Source organism: Corvus hawaiiensis, chromosome 2 (assembly GCF_020740725.1).
Source record: "Corvus hawaiiensis isolate bCorHaw1 chromosome 2, bCorHaw1.pri.cur, whole genome shotgun sequence".
In the NCBI taxonomy this organism is placed as follows: domain Eukaryota; kingdom Metazoa; phylum Chordata; class Aves; order Passeriformes; family Corvidae; genus Corvus; species Corvus hawaiiensis.
The window spans coordinates 113,193,844-113,209,867 of NC_063214.1; the positions used below are offsets into that span (position 1 = coordinate 113,193,844).

The 16,024-nt window shown below is 34.1% G+C and overlaps 1 protein-coding gene across 11 annotated transcripts in view; it reads right to left on the minus strand.

Annotated features, from left to right (window-relative positions):
- DMD (dystrophin) overlaps positions 1-16,024 on the minus strand; it is a 1,090,817-nt gene that overhangs the window by 724,408 nt on the left and 350,385 nt on the right. For all 11 annotated transcript variants that reach the window (XM_048288642.1, XM_048288670.1, XM_048288700.1 and 8 more), the window contains 4 exons: positions 13,047-13,235; positions 12,227-12,408; positions 6,407-6,557; positions 1,389-1,508 (listed from right to left, as the gene is read on the minus strand). In XM_048288642.1, coding sequence (XP_048144599.1) covers positions 1,389-1,508; positions 6,407-6,557; positions 12,227-12,408; positions 13,047-13,235 — 642 coding nt within the window. The remainder of the gene's footprint in view (positions 1-1,388; positions 1,509-6,406; positions 6,558-12,226; positions 12,409-13,046; positions 13,236-16,024) is intronic.

A 16,024-nucleotide genomic window follows, 5' to 3' on the forward strand; every position in this document is an offset into this window, starting at 1 on the left:
ATGTCTGAGTTCTATTTCAGGTTTTATTCCAATATGGGTCAGCTGCAGATGTTGCACAGGATACTAATGGTACCTTTCCAACCATTGTAATAATAAGAGATGAAGCTGTATCACCTAATGTTCCCTTAATTCTTCTTTCTGAAGACATGAAATTAGATTAAATGTCTAATAATCCAACAACCTTTCATTTGTTTTTCACACTATTAAAAATTCTCACTTCTACATCTTCTAATTCATGAAGTGCTGTAAATATCAAATACTGTTAATTATTTTTTCTCTTCTTCCATTCAAGATATTTTACAAGTTTAGCTTAGCTTCTGGAGCCATGTTCTTGCTAGCAATCTGCTTTATTCCACTGAACAGTTCCAAGGAGCTGGCTGGCAAGAAATTCTGGAAGGTTAAGACTATTTTGAGCAGGTACACCACAGTTCTGACATTTAAGATGAAGTCAAAAGGAATTAATAATTATGGATCAGTAGAGTCTGTATTGTTATCTTGGCTGGGTTGTGCTCCTTGAGTGACTAAGTAGTTGCAGTAGAGAAAAATGAGACTTACATTTGAAGTGGCAGTGCTCAGAATCTTAGCCAAACCTACACTAAATTCCAAACCAATTACTGATTTACTGGTACTGGTACCCAAATTAGCTGCATTCAAGACAGCACACAGGTATCTGCCTGTGCTACACTGAATGTATTGATAGCTTATCTAGAAAAACCTTGGGTTTTAATGACTTAAAACCCACAAACTCTTATTTTCTTGGGTAATGGAGCAAAATGAAAGAAAAACACTTTCTCCTTTCTGAAAGAGAAAAATAGAAGGAATCTTGGTTGTAATATTGCAATTCCTTTTGAGCTGTGTCCCTGGACATCTGACCACCAACACAAGAGAACCCTCCTTCAATGTATCTCAACATTAATTATCCATTTTCATTTGTGCAATTTCATTCAGAAGTTAGAGTAAGAGCATTGAAATATAAATAGTACAGCAGTAGCAACTTCTTAAAGATGCAAGTGAAATAGTGAGATTTTATTATGAGCAAGTTAATATTTGACAAACATTTAGAATATCTTGGCTGCTAGCTCTATCACAATTGTATCTCCAATATGTCACTCTTTTAAAGATACTCAAGTAATTGTATTTAGAAAATAAAATTGAGTGATTATTCCTTTCATTTCCTAAGAAACATGGCCATGAAAACATAATGGGAAATAAATCATGAATTTCCCCCCAAAAGTGCTTTAGAAAAATGTAGCATAATCTTAATATTTCTTGATAACAATTGTTTGTCTACCAATTATGATCCTGTACACATTCACTATCTGGTTTTGCTTATTTTAAAAATTTCCCGTTTCCAATTTTTGGGACCAGCACTGCCATTTAGTCATTACCTGAAGCTGCTCTTCCAGTGCAGCAGTAGCTCTATCTCCACTGTTTTCATCCACCACCACTACCATATGGGTTAGGGAGTTCACCTTGACTTGTTCTTGCTCCAGATCTTCTTGAAATGCCTATAATTAAAGCATACATGTTAGAGAACATGTTCCAAAGCAAAAAAAAAACCCCAAACAACAAAAAACCAAAACAACCAAAAAAGTGTACCATTGACTGATTAACTTACGTAACTACCAACTATGAGAATTTCAGAGCTTAAAGTTACTCACTCACAAGTCCTAACTCTTATCACAATATTCCAGACTGAAAATATAGCGTGAGAGATGATATAGTGAGTTTATGTAGCTGATCTATGGATATTCACATAATATGCATACATGCCTGAAGATTTTAAATTGCCACTGAATTCAATTTTGTACTTCATATTAATATATGAAAATATTTAATTTTTTCAAAATTGTAAGAACATTAAAAATTACATGGTTTTCATTAAACAACCACATACTAACCTCAGCTTGGCAGCCCTAGAATATTACTTACATAGGAGAAAACTTCTCAGGAGGTGACCCACCTTTAGGAGACTCATGTAGCACCCTAGTCTCACTCACTGCAGAAACCAGGAAACTAAGCAAGAAGCAAAGGCATTTCATGATTTCTGCATGTCTGAGGAAAAACTTTCTTGCCGTTCTTTTTTTTCTTCTCAGTTGCCATAAAAATGGAACCCCTCCTTCACTATAGTTTGATAAAATCCAAACCAGCCCAGAGCTGGCACCAGGGAACTGAGCAGCCACATCTATTTTCTCCTTCCTTTGTTGAGGACAAACAACAAAAATAGAAGGCACTAAATTGGTGTTGGTACTGAAAATTAAAACCACAGAGAAGACCTAATACCACTCCCCTGAAAAAAAAGCCCCAAGGTATCCAGGATTCCATCTTGCCTGATGCACTTTTTAGGTGTCTCTAACTTGTTTCAAACAACAAAAGAATGGGGGCAACCAAAGTCCTGGATTATGTCCTCAATACTTCAGCCTAGTGTGTTCTAAGGATTAATACATATACTGGGATAGTTACAGTCAGAAAAATAACATGGCCTTGTCACAAAAGAAACCTTGACTGTATTATCAACTATGTTAAATTTCACCATGCCATGGTTTTCTGCTGCTTTTTCATGCAGGTATGAAGAAGTCCTTGCTGAAGATGTTATGCATTCTAAATCTCTTTTTCCTAAGACACATTATTTTTATGTGACAATTTAAAAACCAAAACATAATGTGGTTATAAGCAATAGCAAAGGAATTCCCAGACTACTTTGTTTTTAGAGCATAAATATCTTACCACACATTTCAGAATTAATTTTTTTCATGGTCATATTGAGACAATATAAGAATCTTTTTCTGACTTTCATGCTTGTGAGTACCATTTGCTTCAGAGAACTAGACTATAAAACAATTCTCAAGGACTGTGAAGTACACAAATTGCTAGAACCATCCCTGGAATTTAGACTTCTCAACATTTTGTGACCCAGCACTTGATAGGGAAGAGGAGGCAGAGCACACATGGCTCAGAGTGTATAATACAGCTCACTTCCCCCACGTTTAACTCCCTCTTTAAGCCACACAAAACAAATTCATTTCTCTGTAAGTCTACAGCCATGGACAAGGTAACTTTTATTTCCTTATTAGCTGGAATCTGACAGATGGCATCCCAGAACAAAACCAGAGTTAGCAATGCTCTGCAAGTGCAGGAGTATATGGCACTTTGGAAGTGGGAGTCTCACACACATTGTGAAAGACTTGAGAAGTCATGGAACAGATGAACCAGAAAGTTGAGTCATTAGCTAATCCTCAGGAAGATTCAATTTACTCTGAGGTAAAAGACTGTTCTTTATAACCCAAATGTCTATTTTTACCATGAAATTCATTGGTGAAAATTGTTTGTTTACAGGATCTTGTTGGAACAGGAATTTATGATGGACAGTTTCAAGGCAAGAGCACACTCTGTTCAAATCATTTAAATGGAAATTTCTAACAAGCTGTCATGAGCTTATTAAAGACATAGCAAATTTTCAGGTACTTAAAATGTGAGATGGATAGAGATGTTGATGAATAAAGATAGCAACAACAGAAACTCATAAAACTCCACAATTCCTTTAATTCCTATCTATCAGACAACAACTTAAGCCACTCCAACATAATCTAGTTCAAAATGAATAAAAATGCCTACCAAAGTCATCCAAGTATCCAAAGACAAATCCATCCTGATATTTGGACACTGAAGAAGTGTCTCATCTTAGCTTTTGAATTAATTTGAAGCACTAAAATCCTAGCACTAAAAGGCTTAGATGTTTTTAGAAAGTTAATGAAACTATACCAATCTACTAACTATATATGGTATAATAATCATTTGGAATAATAAAACCAGCGCAATTAAAAGCAAATTTTTTTTCATTAATTATAACATCTCCAATATGATATTCTGCTTGGACAGCCCAATAGTCCCTAGATTTTTTCTAAAAAGTAGCTTTCTCCCTTTAAAAATTTTAAGAAAGGCATAATTGTAATACGAGACAAAATACTTAAAGCACTACTTTAAAAAATAATACTTCTTTACTGAAATGTTTAACTATTATTCCAAAATATATTGGCTGTGCCAGATTTCTTACCAGAACTCTGTACCTTTCTAATGATATAAAACTTTCTAGAGTTCACCATCACTTTAGTCCACTCAGAAAATTTTCAGTACTATCAAGATATTAACCTCATATATTTCTGAACTAAGCAGGATGCTGGAAAGAATGTTGTGTTCTTTCTCTGGTCTGAGTGTTGGGTGCCATTTCCCATACACATTAGTGATTTTTTTTTTTTTTTTTTTTTAAATATAACCCAGCAGGGAAACTGAAATGTCAGTCACAAGAACACAAGACCAATATTTTTGCAACGTCATTTTAAAATGCATAGAATAATGAAATTAGATGTATGGAAATAATAAGTCAAAGGGGGATACATAACATGAATTAAATAGAGTGAAAAGTACCTGCTAATGAACAGGTAAAGAGGAGAAGGCAAAATTATGAAGGTAAAGAGGAGACAGAGACAGGATGACAACTACCCAAACCTATCATTTTTGCTGAAGTCTGTTTCATTTGAAATGATGCTTGCCTTTTAGATCTTCTAACTTTTGGTTCCACATATGAATTTACCAAACATTGTTTCCTGATACAACCAGAGTCATGTGAGACTAAATGAAAATATGAAGCATGTAAGATTTTTTTCTGTGCTTGTTTAACAACGAAGCAATAACTGTCCTACTAAAATTCCATTGTTTTAGCCCTTGATGTAGGAGGTAGCTTTGATATATATAATACACAATAAAATTATATGAAATTTTCTCTCAATAATTGAAAGAGTGGAAAACCCTGTACTTTGACTTCTGAATAAGGTAAATGATAAATGAATACAAATGTAATTAAAATTAAACCCAAAACCTTTTATTTCCATCATTTCTAGCTAAATTGTGTCTTGCACAGGAAACAGATTTGAAAGTACACATAAATAAATAATATTCACTAACTCAGCACACCAAGAATGAAGAACTATTACGTGGAAGAGAAGTTTCTGCATGTCTTCGCTCAGAACCTTCAAATACAAGGTAAATACCCATTTTTCTCAGTATAAGAAAGAAGCAGCGTAATGAGATTGCATAAATAAAAGAGTTACATTTTATGTTAGTATTCAAGCATAAAATGCATAGAAATAGGAGTAAAGTTATTTGAGTCTCAGTACTGATGTATTCAAAATCTTTCCTGTTTCTTTCTCTAATTACCATTTCATAATTACCTGCCGTCTATTTTAAAAAGAAAATTTAATGTCAGAAAATATCACTAGCTAGTAAACCCACATACTGAAATACATTGTCTCCTCACAGGGCAAGCAGAGACAGCATAAACAGCAGCAGGAGCTGCAGAATTTGTATTCTTCTTCAGTAGCACTCCTTAATCAGAATGCAAAGAAATCATCTTGAACACACAAGTGGATCATGAAGTCTTTTGCAGTTTCTGACCTCTTTTTAAAAGAACTGTAAAAGCTGATTTCAGTTTGAATTGTTTTTCAGGATGATCTGCCCTCTAAAACCTGGGTTAGCACTGACACAAACCATGAAGCATCAGGTGTTAAAATCTCTCAAGATAGCATGGAACAGAACTTCTTTGAGCCACCGATGCAGAAACATTAACAGGTCATCACATTAAATTTCTAAAACATCACAAATCATCTCTGTTTTCTATACTTTTCTGTTTCCTTATCTTCATCAACATGTGCTATAGACACATATTTAAATTTATTTTTAAATCTAAATTAATATGAAGCAAAGCAATCTAATCCAGTAAATTGAATGAATCTATTACACAAGCAATCCTCTCTCACTTTTTAGTTCTTAATTCTTCCAATTAAAAAATTACCCTCATGTAATGTGGAAGAAAATTGGCTAAATTCCATCTTACATTCTATTCATTAGTTTGTTATTTTTTTATTTAAATACATTACCAAAAAGTATTTTCTACAGTTAGAAAGTAGTGCACTTTAGAGTGTGTAATATATATTCAGTGCCAAATATATATTCAGAATCTCTAGAGTCCTAACAAAATTATCTGGTCTTTGTATTTTGCTGCATCATTGCTGCTACAACATGTAAGGGAAAAAAGAAGATGCAAAAAGAAGTAACACAGGCATTAAAAAAAGCTGATGCATATTTATTGTAATGTAATGAAAAGATGTTACAGTTGCCTTGCATATTTTAGTATATTGCTTACATATAAAAAGAAAGCAATTCTTTTTTTATATCAGAATAAAACTCAAAGTTGTGATAAGTCTACAAAAGCTTGTTAAGTGTACAGAACAATAAATATTAAACCAAGACTTCATATTACTTTGCTATGCTCTAATGGCAGGTGTAGAGCTTTTAAAATGTCAAACACCCAATTTGTTTTTTATGCCTTTGGAAGCATACCACAGCATACCTTATGTTCTTCTATTTGACGCTTTAGGTCCTCTAGATCTGGACCTAAGGGCTCCAAATCAATTTTCTTTGTCCTTTCCTCAGTTTTTGTCAGCCAATCAGCTAGCTGGGCCAGCTGCTGATTCTGCAGATCCATCAGGATTTTATGTAAACTGTAAAACAAAGAAAAAATAATTAGAAGTTGTAAGTGAAGAAAACAACAGGCAGAAACACCTGCTCCATATACTAACCCATTTTCACAAGGTTACATTTGAAGGCAAATAGAAGAAATATGTATTTTTCAAAGGGGAACAGGCTCCCCAGGGCAATGGTTACAGCACCAAGGACAGAGCTCAAGGAGTGTTTGGACAATGCTCTCAGGCACAGGATGTGACTGTTGGGGTGTCCTGTGCAGGGCCAGTTGGACTTGATGATCCCGATGGGTCCCTTCCAACCCAGTAAATTCTATGATTCTATGGAGAAGGTAACTGAAAATTTTTTGAAGTAGTTTTGAATTAGACAAACTGTTTTGAAGCTTTTTCCTTAGCAACTGACTACACCATGTAATATTCTGTCTGTTAAAGCTTTGTCCTCCAGCTGCATTTCTATTAGAGCTGGAGTTAAAAATTTCTACCTCCGGTTTTTTTAAAGCTTCTGTTAACCACTACAAGTATTTTGAAAACTGCTCATACAGCTGACCTTACCAGGCTTTCTCTAATTTAGGATATTAAACAGAAGAAATTATTAAATTTTCAGTTATTCAACAGAGAATACTCTGAAAAATTAAGCAGGAAATACTTCAGTTTTTCCAAATCAAATTATATAGATAGATCCAAAATAATCTGGCCAGAAATCCATTACAGATTTCTACTTACCCTTGCTTCCTTAGAAATTCTCTAGACTTTCCTAAACAAAATCTTCATCTTATCAACAGCATTCTTAATGCGTTAACTATTTCTGAGCAATGAAGTTAAAACAACACCTTTGTATTATCCATCTTTCACATAGCATGCAATTTTTTATTTAGATTTGACAGACCAAAGTCACTGTTCCTCAGTCATACTGAGCTTGTTGAAACCATTGTATGCTCTAGTGTGTTACTTAGTTCTCAAGCACAACTCTTGCAGCAAAAAGTCAGCAAACTACTTTCATAACTCAAGTTGAACTTTCAGACTTGAGAAAATTACAGTGTAAGAAAGATGGCAGAGTTGTACTTTAATTCACTTGTTTCTCAGTTGGCTACTTGAAAACGTAAGCCCAAATTAGAAAGCTATTGTGATTTTCAGCTCTATGACCAACAGCACCTAGAATTACTCAACTTCACACTGACATTTCTCCCCACAAGGTTATTTTAAACCTTATTTTAAATACATTTTCTCCCATGGAACTGCGGAAGTGCAGACTGGCAGATGTGCAGCGTGAGTACAATGCTCCAGAAAAGTGCATTGGTCTTGTCCATGACCCGTTAGGCAACTTAAGAAATGTTTGCACAAACCCAAACGTGAAGTTTCTGTCACAATTTCACAATGCTCAAGTAAAGCAAGTACTTATGAGCTTGTCCAAACAATTGTGGATTTTCCCATAACAGTTTGAAAAAACCCAGAAATACATAAATTTGAAAATCCATGTCTAAATATGTCCAAAGTAAGCACCATTCTGTATTTTCCCAGATATACCTAAAAATTTTCAATCTAATCATCACAGAAGATTACATTGTACATGTAGGTAATTTTTGGTACTCACTTAAATTCCTCTGAATGACCAGGATTTAATAAATGGGATCATCATGTAGCTGTAATATGTGAAATCCTGTATCTCACTCGTAACTTGTTCATATTTTAAGATATATGTCTGAAACTTCAGCACTTATATTGTTGGCTGTAATTTATTTCCTTACATTTTTAGGGAAAAAAAATTGCTTCCAGTTTTGAATCTTCTCAAAATTATTCAAATGTTTAGTCTCTGATTAAATATTTATTGAATTACTCTTTGCTATTTATAATTGTTAAAAAAAGTACTGTATACATAGCATTAACTCATATTGTGCAAAGGAATCACTAAGTTTCCAGTGATACTTTGTATTTATCCTGGCTAACTCACACTTCATTCTTAGACAAGGGACAGGCCGAGAGGAACCTTAAAACATTCAACCATGACAAATACAAAGTCCTGCCTTGGGAAGGAAGGAAGGACCCTTGAATGATGCAGGCTGGGGAATGATTGCCTTGGGGTACTTCACCACTAAAGAAAACTGAACCTCCACCACTCTGATATTGTCTTCTCTCCCTGAAATGGCCTTTGCTTTAAAAAGAATGGGTCATCACATAAAAGACCTTCTCAAAATAAGCTTTATGATGTTTATGCAAATAATAAATTTTGCATTCCTAAACTTTTTTTAAATAAGGATCTTTTTTTCTTTTAATCAAAGAGATTACAAACACAGACTTCAAATATCCCAAAAGTAACAAGAATGTACAAGATACTTTCAAGCAGAAGTACAAATGGAATTATTCAAAAACTCCTATGACTTGGGTATTTCAATAATAAAATATTAGCTGTTAAAACAACAAAAAAAAGTTTGTCTTTTTTTTTTTCCCCTTAATGTTGTCAACAAAAATAATAATTTATCCCAGGATTATCACTTGCATCTGGATAGAAGAAAAAAAAGTTGTCTGAGGACTTCTGAAACAGAAATAATCAAGTTTTACTAGTGATCATAGGAAGAGAAGCCAAACCACAGTCTCTTGAAGCAGGAATGGTAAAGGTGAGAAAATGTGAAAGGCAATCTGTGAAACCAAGTGCAAGGAGTGGTCAAACAAATCCTCAGGAGTACATGGGCATGGAGCAGATCTTCAAATGTAGAGCAGTGGATACAGAAAAGGGGAGAGGCTGCAGACAGACACCAAGGTGAACCAACTTTATGGAAATAAAATCTTGCAAACAAATTTAAAATTTTTGAAAGCTTGATTTTAAATAAGGTTTTAGTCACAAGTGTTTCTTGAATGGTACCTCAGTGGTCCTGAATGGCACTGAGATGGTATCAGGTGATACACTTGGAGCTCTGTGAAAGGTTTTTGTTTTTCCTAAGAAGAGAAAGTCACGGATCTTCCTGATGTAGTATGATTTCAGGTTTGTTTTTTTGTTTTTTTGGGGTTTTTTTAACTGGAAATCATATATTAAAGATTGATTAAAACCACCAGAAAATTCATACAGTGTTGTTTCCATCCTAATCTCTCTATTAATTACAGACAGAGCACAGAAAGATGATACTCTGTTTTAATAAAGCCCATGGTTCAAAAGGGATTAGGGATCTCAGATCTTAGTCCTTCACTTTCAAGTGTGTATTTTATTGTCTTACTTGATGTTCTAAACTAAGCTATTATAAAGTACAATGCTTCATCCTGGAGATATCCTCTTAGCAATAAATTAAATAAACTGTACAGGAAAACTGTTAAAGTAAACTGAATTTAAGAAAATGAAAATTACTTAATATACATAATATTGATATTATTCTGAAGTAAGGAGTACAAATTTCAAAATTAAATAATCATAGAAAACAATCACAGTTTATTCCTAAGCAAAAGAATGCTTCTTCTTTCTTACCATTCTCCAGGTACTTCCTGGCTTTCAAAACACTTTTACAGACATTTTACAGACATGTGATATGAGGGTTTAGTACTTATTTATATACCTCAGGAGATTACCAAAATCTTTGTTTATAGTATGGCTCTCATAAGTTTCAACTTAAAAAAAAAAATCTTTTTCATTGAATTGAATGTGTTTTAAAAGTTATAGAATTCTCTGTAAAGTGGTTAGTTGCATTGTTTTTCTCTACAGTGGTATATTTATCACTCTGAGATGCTTTAATATACAGAATCCTGTTTGAGAAAGGCCAGAAGGAAGAAATTTAAAAAAACAGACTGTTTTCCTTCAGCATGCTAGTGCACTGCCTATTAGAGGAGTCAAAGACTTTCAATACATAGTGAATACATGAGAAATCCAGTCTGGGCTGCTTTTACACAAAGGCATTGTTGTGTTCCAAACCTCCTCTGACATTCTGACCTCCTAAATCACTTTTTCTAAGACCCTTTCACTTTTATAGCATCTTTATCAGTATATCTTCCTCCTGTCCTTGTTTATTGCTTGCTTTTTTCTTCCCTGGGCTGTAAAGTGTGGTACCTTTTTTTACACTTCCTATTACCATTACAGAGGTCAGACAGCCTTGCTGTTCTCATCTTCACAAAAACCATCTCTGTTTGGCTAAACATGTCACTGTTGCCTTAGGGACAAGATTACAGAAATGTGCTCAGAAGATTGTGCTTTAAGCTGAAGTAGAAGATGGACCCTGAGAGTTTAAATTATGTGTAATAACCCAGAAATATATTATATTGTGATATGGAAGCTTTTAATAATCCTCTGGCTGGTTTCTTGAAACACAGGGGTTTGACCAAAAGGCCAGAATTAACTATATCTGAGTAGGTCACTCCTGAGAAATTTTCTCTTGCCCTATCCCAAATCTCATTGAACTTATCACAGATTTTTTTTTGTATAGGAAATTAAATAGTAGCACAACATCCTTTGTGAAACCCCTATCATTTTATGTCTTCTACTGAATTCATATTACTCAAATATGACCTGCTTCAGAAGATACTAGGCCTTTACATTCCCCAAGCAATGACTATAGCTGCATCTGGGGGGGATGGCTTTAACAACTGGTTTTTAAAGGACATTTTAAGTAGACAAAGTACCACTCGGAGACGTAGCTACTTGCATGTGTTGATTTAAATGAAAATAAATATGGCAAATACAAACTCCCCACACTAAAGCATCATAGATTTTTCTCTCCAAGAAAATACTAAAACTGGAATAAGTTAGGTTGAAACATCTGAAACCCATCAACAATGTTATAGTCAAAGGAAGACAGAACAAAGGAAACAATCTCAATACTCAGTAGCAAGCTGAAAGAAAACAAGTGTTTGGAATTGGTAAGAAAGTATTTCAAGAAAGAGAGTTATGTCATGCAATTGTTGAAAATCATGGTTTGCTTTTTGCAGTGGGCAAACCCCTCAACTCCAAAAGGTAAGGTAGAAATGGAAAATGCTCAAAGAGGAGCAAGATGAATAGCTGAATATATTCAATATATGTTTATGAAGAAAGTAAGAAAATATATACTGTATCTCTGTATCCTGTAAACCAAATTACTCCCCTGTGGCACAATCACAAGCTCTTACATTTATGGAATTTCTTATCCAAGATGGTACTATGTAAATCAAAATTTCAAAATCAAACATAATATCATTAAAAATCCTCTGAAGATTAATGTGAGTATTTAATAGATTATTTTTCTACTTTTACTTGTATTTCAACTGTAAGCTGTAGGACTTGCCCTTTTTTAAATAGTGTAATTTGTTCTCAGATAAAATCACAGCAATATTTCCAGGAAAGCTAAGATCTCATTTATTCTTTTTGTGGGATTGAGTTTTACAGGCCTTAGAAGATTGGTTTCTGTTTCCCTTTTTTACCTTTGCAAAGATTCTCTCCTTTGTTGCTCAATATTGTGTGATACAATATTTATTGAAACAAATGGAAAAAGGTGAGGTAGGTTAACTAAATTTTGGTTAAAGTGTTATCTCTGTCCAAGTTGCTGACAGCTGCTGCTTTATGTGGCTTCCAGGCTCCAAACAACATGCAAGGTTCAAAATCACATCAAATTCCAGGTTAAAACAGATACGAGATGGAGTTTGGTTCACATTGAAGTGAAAGAAAATCCCAACTGTTAGCCAAGTTCAGGATTGTTTCAGTCAAAATCAATCTATATTATTTCACCTGACATATTACTTACTTGCTTTGTTTTTCCATACTTGCGACCCTGAGACTTTCCCAGCGAGAATTAAGTAGATTCATTTGTTCTTGGATTTCATTCTCTTCCTCATCTGAAAGTTTTCCAGTTGACAGAAGTTGACTTCCAACTTGCAAAACATTACCAACACGTCCTTGGTGAGCTGTTAACTCCATCATGAAACCCTGACAACAAAAAAAAACCCCAAACAATCCAGGTTTAAGTTGCATTCTTTGAAAGGAAAGAACAGAATTGCACCATTTTGCAAACATGATTTTCAACCTCACTTTTAATTTTTTCAACCCCTCCCAAAACCTTGTAACATAAACCAGAAATAAACCAAAAAGAAACACTTTCACTTTCTTCAAAGGGCAAAAAGTTATTTAGTTGGTGAAGAGGAGGCTGAGGGGTGGCCTTATTGATTTCTGCAACCTAAAAGAAGGTTGCAATGAGGTGGGTATAGTAACAAAGAATAGAATAAGAGGAAATGGCCTCAAGTTGCGCCAGTGGAGGTTTAGATTGGATTTTAGGAAACAAAACATTCCACTGCATGTTTAAACATTAGAATGGTCTTCCCAGGGAAGTGGTTGAGTCACTGTCCTCAGATGTGTAGATGCAGCAGGAACATGGGTTAGTGGTGGACTTGGCAGTATTAGGTTAATGGTTGGACTTGAGGATTTTAAGGGTCTATGACTCTAGAGCAGAATCTCCAGTTTACATTCTCTGAATCAAAATTAATAAAAATCAAAACAAAACCCCAAAAAACAAACAAAGAGAATAGAATAAAAGAAATACATTCTGAAAGATTAGCATAAACATGTACCTCGTGGGTGTGAAACTGTTCTTTAACAACTTCTACGTCATTGGATATATCTCCTTGTGCTTGTAATGCATCTTCAGCAGAGAGAAGCCATGTGAGCACTTCTTCTAAAGCAGTTTGGTAGTTTTCAAGATCCATTCTAGCCCCCATCCGCACGGTGCTGAATGTCTTTTCTTCAACACTTCCTAAAAACTGATCAAAACCAAAATTTTAAGAGCAATGAAAATGGCATCTGCTCAGACTGATCTACAAAGGAAGAAAAGGAACACCACTATATTCTAAAAAAAAAAAAAAAAAAAAAATCAGATGGCTAATACATAGAAGTACTTAGTACTACAAAATCAGTTAACTGACCGAGATCAGTTAAAAAAAAAATCTCATATTCAATCAGTTATTTTACACTGGTATTCAAAATCCCTATCAAGTGTTCTGAATAATGAGAATAATGGGAGATACTTATTTACCACAGCAGCTCATAAAATGATATACTCAAAAAAATATCAAGTTACTTGCTGGCTTTGCAGAGAATATGTGCAAAACATGACATTTAAAAAACCCAAACCAACAAACCTCTACACTACATGCAATGCTAGGCTTGAGCAATCCACAGACACACATTTTGTGAAAACCATTCCAGGAAGTCAAAAAAGCTCAAAAACAAATGCGAAATCATAACTTTTTAAAACCAAGCAAAAGTGCATTACTGTTGATTTCTCTTTTCTGCAAAAGCCAACCTTGTAATTGTTTTTTAGAAGCTGAGTGTCTCTTATGAGAACAGAAATCCCATTTCTGGTCTACTGCTTAAAGTCAAGAGAAATCAACAAGTATTTATTGATTAGTATAACAATAGAAAACAAGGACATAAGAGAAGCAAGGAATGCATTTGCTACAGAAAATACCTTCCCATAAGTTTTTCAAAAAGTTCTGAACAAGTTTAACTACTTTGTTAGGACTTTACTTTAAAAACAAACTATACATAAAAATATACTTATTCTTTCATTAAAAAAAAAATATATATACATATATACACACACCAAGGCATTTAATGTTTTTATAGCTAGCAAATTTTTTTTTCTACTGATATACTTGTCCCAATAAAACACTCATAGCAGCTAATAAAGCCTTTCATTGCAGTTTAGAACTGAAAGTTAATCACTAGAGCCACAAGCAGGAACACAGAAGGCTCTGAGTTGGAAGGAACCCAGAGGATCATCAAGGCCAACTCTTATGTGAATGGCCCATATGGGATGAGAGCTCAACCAACTCAAATGACCTCAGGAAGTGTAATGCATGCCATGTAATCACTAAAAATGAAATTTTCAATCTTCACAACAACAGCTTCATTCTGAATTGTATAGATCTAATAATCACATGCAATTTTGGCAAATCCCTAAATATGTGTTAGGCTAGGTAATAGTCATGACTCTATCACCACTTGCATGAGAAACTCATCAGAAAAAGCAGGCTTGGAAATCTGATGAACTTTATAGTCTGGGATTTTATTTATTTTTTTTTTTTTTTTAAAGGAAGTATTATCTTTCAGAAATATAAATAATGAAGCACAGAAAATGGGCGGCACATATCCCTTCTGCATAAATAAGTTTTTGGACTGTGTGTAGTTCTAGATTTCCAACAGTATACAATGCAGTAAGAAATTGCACCCAACCACATCACATTTCTGGAGCAAGATACAGTTTTCTCCACTGTGGAAAGGGATGACTTGATCATTTTTTCCATAGGTAATATTTTTTTTTTCTTTCCATAGCAATATTTCATGGGATATAGCCATATCTGTTACAGTGAAAAAAAAAAAAAGCTTTAACAGTTGAGTGAGGCTAGGGATATCATGTTTGTAGAGATCTGTGATAATCTATGTTGTCTGTATTTGTTTGAAAATTCTTCATCTGAAAATCCTTCTTTCTCTAGATCAGACACAGAGTACTGTCTCATGGATGACAAGTGTTTAACTAACTACCCCCAGCAACACTTTGTCTGAGGAACAACTACTAAGTATAATTTTTCCTAATGATCAGCATTTTCACTGCTTTCTCTCATGCTAACATAAATATTGCATGGAAATGCTTTCCAAAATCTTGCACTCATGACCTTCTATGACAAAATGGTGGCTGGACTAATTTCAGATCTGTTGCAATCTCTCTTGAAAAAGTATAAAAAAACCAAAAGACTCTAATAAAAACAGAAACCAAAAGAGTTTCTTGACAGGTATTCCAAATTGTGTTCTCAATTTAAAAAAAAAAAAAAAAAAAGAAAAGGAAAGGAAAAGAACCCAGGCTTTTTTCTGACATAAGGAAAACAGCAAAAGACTAGAAGAAAAATACATAAGCATAGAATTTTAAAATGGTAACACTATAGAATGTCTACAAGACAAAAAACACTCCTTGGAGGCAACAGTGGTTTTTGACTTGACAAAAATCATGTATAAACACTGTTACATTTCATGTCTACTACTTCTGTCAGTTCTGTTTTCTCTCCAAAAGATAGCAATCCACCCTTGCTCACCCTGGATATCGAATGAAAAACAGCTATTGAAATTGGTGGAATTAGCTGTAAATGGAATACAAAACACTTAGAACTGGACAACTACTGACCTAAAGCTTATGGCACACTCTTTCTATTAAAAACCAAAGCAGGGTTTCAAAGTTCATTATAAAGATTATTCATCCCATAATAAACCCCAAATTTAAGTATGCAGATCCTACAACATGAAGAATAAACCACAATGAAATAATCCACATAAGACAAACAACAATGAAAACCTCTGATCTTTATAAAACATATTGGTAGGCAACCAAACAGCATAACCTGTGAGTGTTCTTATTTATGAGTTTGTATGAAATCTCTTTGAAATTTATAAACCAGTGAGGACACTATCAAATTTTTAGGTGTTGCATATACCACATGGATAGCACAGATATGCAGCATTATTAACACAGACACCTAATATAAGTCGTGATAGTTGT